The sequence below is a fragment of the Salvia hispanica genome, chromosome 4 (assembly GCF_023119035.1).
Source record: "Salvia hispanica cultivar TCC Black 2014 chromosome 4, UniMelb_Shisp_WGS_1.0, whole genome shotgun sequence".
Taxonomy (NCBI): Eukaryota; Viridiplantae; Streptophyta; class Magnoliopsida; order Lamiales; family Lamiaceae; genus Salvia; species Salvia hispanica.
In genome coordinates, this window is record NC_062968.1 from 7,816,278 (window position 1) to 7,825,694 (window position 9,417).

A 9,417-nucleotide genomic window follows, 5' to 3' on the forward strand; every position below is an offset into this window, starting at 1 on the left:
GGAGAAATAAGGTGGGCCAAGTAAAATAATTAAGTCTTGGACCTTTAATAATTCTTTGGGCCAATAAATCAATTTAAATCATGGGGAATTATTAAATTAAGTCTCGGAATAATTTGCAAACTACGAATAATCTTTGCCCAAGTACAAAATAAATATAAAAGCGAAGGGAAATAACTGCGATAATTTAACTATGAGCTTGAATAATTTTTGGGAATTTATTTCGATATTGTGGTGGAAATTACGAGGCGCCAACAGAGAAATATGGGCGTGAACGGCAGACCGGCGTCGCACGCAACGCCTTGGGCGGCCGCTAATCTAAAATATGCGAAAGATGAAAAGCGAGATAAAAGGCTTTAATTAGGAGGCATGCATTCCTATTAAAGTCTAAGAAATTCTTGAAGTCTGATTAGTATTTTATGTTTTATTGTTTTTATTCTTGAAAAAGGTTATCTCCGCAAGTTAAGGTCAAAACGAGAAAATCAAGTTAAGGAAATTAAACGAACGAAGTTAACTTTTCTATCCTATATACTAATGTGGATGAAAATATAAACTTATGTTTTGTTATTTGTGAAAATGATGTTGTCTTGCCATAAATGATTTGTTTTATGCCTATCTGTTTGGTTGGAACGTAAGAATCGAATTCGGGTTCGAGTGAGGGTGGTGTCCCTACTCGGATTAGTGTACACAGGTGACCGTGGGAAGGTGGCCACCTTCCACGGCACAAAGATGAGATAGTGGAGGCCGTTGGGAGGTGGCCACCTCCCCGGCTGGAGAAAGATGTAGGTGACCGTGGGAGAGCACCATCTCCACGGCACTTGGTGTTCAGATATGGCAAAGTATGAAAGAACTTAGACTGCGCAGTCGAACAAAGAATTTTGTAAGCACGGGCCTTTTAAGAGAAAACCCTCGAGTGTTATTGTGATGGCATGACAATATTTTCATTTTATGTATGTATGTTTCGGCAATGTGTTCACTGAGTATTTTATACTCAGCCCTGCATATATTTCTAAATATGCAGGTTGAGCAGTGACGGTGGGGAATGCTGAGCAGAGTTTATGATTTTCTTTATATTTTAAGTAGAGGCTCTCAGAGGTGCATGTCTCCATACATGTGACCGTGTTCATTCCGCTGCGTATTGTTCTTCTATACTCTGATAAATATTTATTGAAGAGTAAGATCTCCATTCGAGTTCTTGTGATTAAAAGTTAATTGAAGTTGTTTCCCTTTTATTTCTGAGTGAATATTCGTCATTATTATCCCCTTTCTGTTCCCCTCTTCTTATTCCTCACCCCTAGTCACGGTTTCCCAGCTTTGCTATCCTTAGCAAAGTGCGGTCATGACAGAGTGGTATCAGAGCAGTTTCTTTGATGCTTTGAACCCAAGAGTCTCTTTCAGTTACCAGTCTAGACTTGTATCACTAGACTATCTAATTAGTCAACGAATCAGCATTCCCACCAATCACGCTCAACAAGGAAAAGGTAAATTGTTCTTTCTTTTAAAATCAAGTAGAGATGTTCAAAAGGTTTAAAAAGAGAAAGGTACAGGGACCGACGGTCAAATGAACGGGTCCGGTATGAAATATCAGATTTTTGAGAAATGTATGATGAGTCTTATTAGGTTTTTTTTGTTTCAAGCGAATGAATGAAGAAGAAAAAAAGAGATGAGATTTTTGAGAAAGATGAGTTTTATCGAGTATAGACTCGAAAGAAAGAGTTGGAAGTGAGTGTTGTAAAGAAAAAGAGTAATTTGTTACATTCAAGAGAAAGAGTTTGGAAATTTTGATAAAGGAGGTGATGTTTCTTTATTGAGTAAAGGCTTTGAGGAAATAGTTGATGTGTTTTTATCGAGTAAATATTTTAAATGATGAAGAAGAAGTAACATTATTTTTTGTAGATGTAGTGAAGGTGCAAATGGAAGGGGTGCATTTCTATGCAAATTATTACGAAAAAATGAAATATTTTCTCGATTGAGAAAAGTTAAGGGATTTTGAAAGAATGTGTCTTTTCGAGTAAATTCATGAATCACATTGCATGTAAGGTATTTCCAGGAACTAAGAATCTTAAGCTATGCGTTCCTTCTAAGAACATAGTATTGACTCGAATATAGACGAACAATTATAAACACTTCTTGCTTTCCCGAGCAGTGAAGAGAAAAAGTATGTAATCAGAAAGAAAGTTAGTCATTAAAACAAAAAAAAAGGATAAGAACGTTTGAGTTGCGTACGAAGGATATTTGTAGAAAAGTTCAGGAACTAGATACTCCCCTCGTCCATGTCCAAACAAAAGTGAACAATCTGGGTGACCACTATCCTTGGTGACAATCCAGTTAAAACAAAAGATAGTACCTTCGATTTAATTGAACGAGGTATCCGTGCATGGCAGAAGAATATAATTTCAACTTATTAAATACCTTGCCAAATGAAAAATAATGCAATATTCAAATTTTACTAATATATATAATAATTATTTAAATATTATATTATATTATATTTATTAATTAGTTTTCGACACCACGAATTGGATTTTCTGGGTCCGTCATTGCCTATAAGATATAAATCCCTTACAGAAATACTAGTCATAAACAATTTCAAAAATCAAATTTTATATCCATTAACTCCAATTTGAGGAGTTTCTTTGAAAATAAATAAATAAAATTTTCTAACCCTTTTTTTTGGGATGTTACACATTTTGTCATTTTGGTACGTTCCACAGTAGTGGAGTCATTTCTTCTTTTTTTTAGTAAAAATCAACATATTTCTTTTCACTTACTCCTTCCGTCCCACAAAAATGTGCACTCTTTCCTTTTTAGTCCGTCCCACAAGAATATGCACTTTTTAATTTTGGAAACTCTTTTCTCTCTAATGAGGTGAGACTTATTCTCCACTAACAATACTTTAATTACTTTTTCTCACTATCTCTCTTTTACTACTTTACTAATTTTACATTAAAACCCATGTCAAATCTAAAGTGTATATTCTTTTATGACAAAGGGAGTAGTTTTACTATCTCTTATTTTATCCTCTCTTTATTTCTCTACTTTTTTAATTTCTTGTTTTATAATTTATTTACTTAACTTACATAACACATTTTTTTAATTCGCATGAAACGTATGAATTAGTATGTAACGGAGGTAGTAAATTGTAAAAGTCCTTAGAGCGTCTCCAATGGCGGATGTCCGGTAGGACGTCGTCGACGTCCGACCGGACGTCCGCCGTAGTGGCTCCGAAGGGCACCCGCGCCCGTCGCATGGGCTCGCCCGTCCTCCCCACGGGCGGGCGGACGTCCGCCGTTGTGGCGACACTCGGACGTCCCGTTCGGATGTCCGGTTTTAATATTTTTTTTATTTTTTTTTTAAACTCTATAAATAGGGCTCGTTGAACTTCATTTCATTCACACCACTTGTGTTGACAAGTTTCTCTCTCTAAATCTACAAATTTCATTTCTACTACAATGGAGTACAATAGGAATTCCCCCACCACGAGCGGAGGAAACACACCCCCGATTCCCACCGGAACAGAGGGAAACTTTGCGGGGATGAATCCCCAAATGGCGGGGATGGCGGGGATGACTCCCCAAATGTTCTACAATATGTTCCAGTGGATGAGTCAGATGGGTGGGATGATGCCCGGGGCAGCGGGGATGGGCGGTACGCCGTCAAATATGGCGGGGGTGGGTGGGATGATGCCAGGGGCAGCGGGGATGGGCGGTATGCCGTCAAATATGGCGGGGGTGGGTGGGATGATGCCCGGGGCAGTGGGGATGGGCGGTACGCCGCCAAATATGGCGGTGGGTGGGTCGATGCAGCACAGGAGCCCGAGGACGCCTAGGGAATCTGTCTATCGCCCATATATAGATTTGTTGGCCGACGATTCCCCTAGTACTGTTCCGGAGACTCAGTACGCCGGCATCGAGACTTTCTCTTTTGAGGAGCTGGGAGCGGAGTTGGGGCTATCGCCGATCCGTGAGACTCCCGATGAGGCGGAGCCTGCTGCAAGGGGCAGGAGCAAAGGCAAGGGCAAGACCAGGGGCGGAGGTAGGGGCAAGGGCAAAGTCCCGACCTCTTCCTCGAACACGGGGGCAGAGGAGGAGGGTGAGGATGAGGCGGAGGAGAGGAGGACGATCTGGACCGTGTGGGAAAATACCGCACTTGCGAAGGCCTGGGTCGGTGTAGTAGAGGATCCCTATGTCGGGCCGAACCAGTATGTTGACCGATTGTGGCTTCGCATTAGTGAGGCCTACCGCATATGCAAACCGTCTGGGGCGAAGCCTCGCACTTCCGAGCAATGCCGGAAACAGTGGCTTCGGTTGAGGCCTAAGCTCAGTCGTTTTGCCGCCCTCTACCAAAACAACATGCGCATGGCAACCAGCGGCATGTCTGAGGATGATGTGAAGAGACGAGCCTTGGCCCAGTACCCCGACAAAGAATTGAAGTTCAAAGAGTTTGACCAATGGGAGGCCTTTCTCGTGGTCAGGGAATCGCAAAAGTTTGTTGTGGGTGTCGACTCGGGCTGGAAGCGGACGAAGATCAACTCTTCCGGTGAGTACAGCAGCAGTGCTGGTTCGCACGAGCTCCCCGAAGCCGAGGAAGTGGCCCCGCTACCACGAACAGACTCTCGCCGTCGTCGTCGCCCGATGGGGCAAAAGGCTGCGCAGCGGATGGTGAGGGGAAGCGGCAGCGGCAGCGGGTCCTACGAGGTCGAATCGGAGGCCCCAGAAGACCCAGGTAGCGACCGTCTCGCCCGCGCGCAGCTAACGAAGACCCTGATGCAGAGCACGAGTAAGTGGTTTAACACCCACGATCCTGTGTTCAAAAGGCTGTGCAAGGATGTGGTCGATCAATGTCGGCGCGATTTAGGAATGCCACCCATTGATGATTATGGCGTCGAGATTGGGGGCGGGCACGTCGGAGGCGGCAGCGGCACGGGCGACGGGGACGAGGACGAGGAGGAGAGAGGAGTGAGAGCCGAGGGTATTATGTAATTTTATTTTTAAATAATGTAATTTTTTTTAAAATTATGTAATTTTCTTTAAATTATGTAATTTTTTTTTAATTATGTAATTTTTTTAATGAAGTTTTCAAATTTTCTCATATTCCGTGTCGATATTTTAATTCCGTAAATTTTAAAGTCCGTAAATTGAATAATTGCGGGAAGTCCTAGTGGGAAGTCCTAGTGATGTGGCAGTGGAATGGGAAGTCCTAGTGATGACATGGCAGATAGTTTTGTGGGAAGTCCTTAGTGGGAAGTTCTAGTGGAAGGGGCACCACCGGAGATTTGGAGTGTGAGGAAAAAAAATAATGAAAAAGAAAAACTGCGTATGTAACCTTGATTTGATTGAGCGGAAAGAATTTGAAATGAATAAACAAATATTCAAATCTTGAAGTGTGTTCCAACTTGAATGCAAAAGCCAATTTGCTTTCTTCTTCAGCTATAGAAAATAAAAAGGCGATCCACACACACATCAAAGGTGATCCAGATCCATCCTTCATCTTAAGATGGAAGCTACGATCCACGAGCAAGACATTTTAATAGTTGGAGGCGGCATAGCTGGCCTTACTACAGCTCTCGGCCTGCATAGGTTGGGCATTCAGAGTCTGGTTTTGGAGTCGTCTGATGAATTAAGATCCACGGGCTTCGCCTTAACCATGTGGACGAATGCGTGGATAGCTCTTGATGCAGTTGGAATCGGGGACGCCATGAGGGCCAAATCTCTCCCAATTCAAGGGTTTGCACCTCTAATTCTCTCATATCATTTCCTTTCCTTTGCTCATTTTCTTGTATTCCTATTAGGTTTGAAGTTGGTTGCTTGGATTCCATCTCTTCTGAGACAGATTTCAAGCTGTAAGTAAGTCCTTGTTTTGTCCAATTTTGAATCTGTTTAGTAGTATTTGTTAATCAAATTACATGTAGTGGCAAGTTTGAGAGCAGATGTGTGAGAAGAACAGATTTATTGGAACTTCTGGAGAGAGAATTGCCACGGGAGAGTGTGAGATATTCTTCCAAGATTGTTAACATTCAGGAGTCTGGTAACTTCAAACTAGTTCATCTTGCAGATGGCTCTGTTTACCGAGCTAAGGTCTAGAGAAAAAAGATTCAGTTTAGTCTACAAAATATTGATGTTTTTTTTTTAAATAACAAATTATAATCAAAATTAGGCGTTGCTGGGGTGTGATGGAGTGAATTCAATTGTGGCAAAGTGGATGGGGCTCAAGAGTCCAATAAGCGCTGGGCGAGCAGCCATCAGAGGCTACGTGGTGTATCCACAAGGCCATGGCTTCGAGCCGAAGCTCTATGCCTACTTTGGTGGAGGCGTGCGCCTTGGTTTTGCACCCTGTGATGACAAGGGCATATACTGGTTCTGCACTTTCAGTCCATCACTATTCAAATGTGAGTCACTGATTTGCTCTAATTTGTGTCTCTTCATAGTGTGTGTCTATTCATAGTGTGCATGGTTTGGGTTTGGCGCAGATGATGAGAGCGAGCGTGATCCCATGAAAATGAAGCAGTTTGTGATGAGTAAAATCGGCACTGCACAGAACCATGTGTTGGATGTAGTGGAGAGGACGGAGCTAGATAGCATCTCATTGGCGCATCTAAAGTTCAGATCGCCATGGGACATTTTGTTTGGAAACATTGTGAAGAAGGGTGTGTGTGTGCTCGGGGATGCCCTGCATCCGATGACTCCGGACTTAGGTCAAGGAGCATGTTCTGCTATTGAGGATTCCGTCGTTCTTGCAAGGTGTCTGGGCGAAGCTCTATCGCAAGTGGGTGACGAGGAGGTCTATGTGAAAATGGAGAAGGGGTTGGACAAGTTCGGGAGAGAGAGGAGATGGAGAAGCTTTAGTCTTGTCAGTACAGCATATGTTGTTGGTGTCTTGCAAGAGACTGATAACAGATTTGTTTCCTTTTTTAGGAAGATGTTTTTGTCTAAGTTTACTGTTGAGCCTTTTGTTAGAATGTCTGATTTTGATTGTGGAAACTTACTTCTTACTTCTACTTAGATTTTCGCTGATTTTTTCTTTGGTTGTGTGCATTGGACAGTATAATTAATTAAATAAACACGTTTCATAGGTCTTATTTATGTTTCACAATTCACATTACCTTTCCAAACATTTGTAATTCACAAGCTAAAGAAACCTCCGTCCCATTTTAAGTGAAGCATTTCTAATTCGGCATGTGATTTGATGAAGTACTATTGTTTTGTGTGTAAAGTGGAGAGTATAAAGTACTCCCTCCGTTCCATAGTAATGGAAAAATTGTGTTAGGCGAGTTGAGTAAAGAGAGAGTAAAGTGGAAAATGAAAAAGGTAAACAGGTGAAGAGAGAATAAAGGAGGTGTGGAAAAATGTGTTGACTTTTACTAAAAAGGGAAATGACTCTATTACTATGGAACGTACCAAAATGACAAAATGACTCTATTATTATGGAACGGAGGGAGTAAGAGAGAGGGGGAAAATAGAGAAAGAGATGTTTCTAAATGTATCGTATGAGTGAGACATCTCGAAAGAAAACTATGTCGCTTAGAGTGGGACAGAGAGAGTAGATTTGAACTATTGATATTACATTTGTAATTCGCATGCTAAAAAAACTTGATTTGGACTATTTATGTTTTCATAATTAAAATTTAAGTTACATAATTGAAATTTCAAAAATAACATTCAAAATAAATAAAAATTGATATCCTCCATCTTTCTCACGCTCGCAGCGCCTCCTACATCTTCTTCTCTACACTTCATCGTCTCCTTCATGTTTTTCTCTACACTTCATCGCCTGCAATTTCTAGCAACTAATCCATGTTATTTTTGGTAGCTCCTCAACCTTTTTAGACGTAATGTTCATTTTCGTTCTTCCTCCAACAGCGCATTTGCTGGACTTTCATCGTGAAACCTTTCAGTTCATGACGGCAATAGCACGTTTGAGGCAGCAGCGCATGAGAATCACTTCCGTGAGGTATATTTTTTTTCACCACGGTCATGACAATTTTAATTAACAGAATTGGTATTTATTGAAAATTTAGTAGCTTTTGGCAATCTAATCCCTTTTATGTTCTTCTCTATTGACTCTTAGTGACTCAATATATATTTTTTTTAACATGAACCAAATGTGTAGAAGTTCAAGTGCTACTCTCATTGTGTGGTTTTATTAGATTAAATTTAATTCTAATTGATTGTCTTCTATTGACATAAGAAAGTACGTTATAATTTATTAGAGTTCTCGTAATCACACGTTTTTAACATTTAATCATATGTTTAATCACACATGATCCCTCCGTCCCATAAAAATATAAGCAATGGATTTGGAACGGGAACTAAGATAATAAGAGAGAGAGGAGAATGAGAGTTAAAATAGTGTTAATGGATAGTGGGACCTACATTATTAAATTGATATAACTTTCTAAAAAATGAAATGCACATATACTTGTGGCCGGATGGAATGAAAATGGCACACATATTTTTATGGGGTGGAGGGAGTATAATTTTTTAAGTCAAATGGCATTACTATAAAATGAGTAAAGGTTAGTAAAAGTTAATTTTGGTCCTAGACATATGACCAGAATATGAATGGTCTAAAACATTAACTTTTTGAAAAAAGGTCCATAACAAATATGTCACCTAAGTAGTCCTTTTTTTTACGGTTCCGTCAAAAAACTAACGGTCAACTCTAATTGCACAGTGGCATGATCATTAGTTTTTTAACGGAACCGTAAAAAAGGACCACACCGACAAGGATTTCATTTATTATGGACTTGTTTTTCAAAAAATGAATGTTATGGACCAAATTCATCTTTTGGTCATATGTTTAGGACTAAAATTGACCTTTACTCTTATAAGATTTTCCAAAAACTCTCCTTTTGTATATGTATAGAACTTGCTATTTGGTTATTACGTGATGGATAAGGAATTTCTTATAAAATATTTCGCTTACAATTATTTTATAATTAAATGATTCTTAAAATTCTAAGATATATTAAATGATTCTTAAAATTCTAAGATATAAAAACGACTCTATACATTAATTTCTTAGTGTTATCGTTCAACAATTTATTCATAGTCATTCATATCCAATTATTTTATTGTTAAATAATTTTTAAAATTTTAAATTATGAAAATGACTAAATGCATATATACTTAATTTCTTATTCTTACCATCAAACAAAATTTTCATAGTCATTCATATCTAATTATTTTATTATAAATAATTCTGATAATTCCAAGTTATAAATGACTACATGATTATATACTTAATTTCTTAGTTTTATCATCCAATGAAATATTAGTAGTATTTTTAAATTCTTATAATTATAAGTTATAAAAGTGACTGCATGCGTATATACTTAGTTTCTTTAGTGTTATTGTCCAACAATTTAATCATAGATTTTCACATTCAATTATTTTACTTCTAAAAAAAATACAAAAATGG

At 39.2% G+C, this 9,417-nt stretch overlaps 1 protein-coding gene across 1 annotated transcript in view; it reads left to right on the forward strand.

Moving 5' to 3' along the window:
- LOC125218541 (monooxygenase 2-like) overlaps window positions 1-7,075 on the forward strand; it is a 14,369-nt gene extending 7,294 nt beyond the window's left edge. The window contains exons 2-6 of the mRNA XM_048120229.1: window positions 5,427-5,723; window positions 5,789-5,839; window positions 5,909-6,074; window positions 6,154-6,385; window positions 6,467-7,075. Coding sequence (XP_047976186.1) covers window positions 5,494-5,723; window positions 5,789-5,839; window positions 5,909-6,074; window positions 6,154-6,385; window positions 6,467-6,999 — 1,212 coding nt within the window. The 5' untranslated portion in view covers window positions 5,427-5,493 and the 3' untranslated portion in view covers window positions 7,000-7,075. The remainder of the gene's footprint in view (window positions 1-5,426; window positions 5,724-5,788; window positions 5,840-5,908; window positions 6,075-6,153; window positions 6,386-6,466) is intronic.
- The last annotated feature ends 2,342 nt before the right edge of the window (window positions 7,076-9,417 follow it).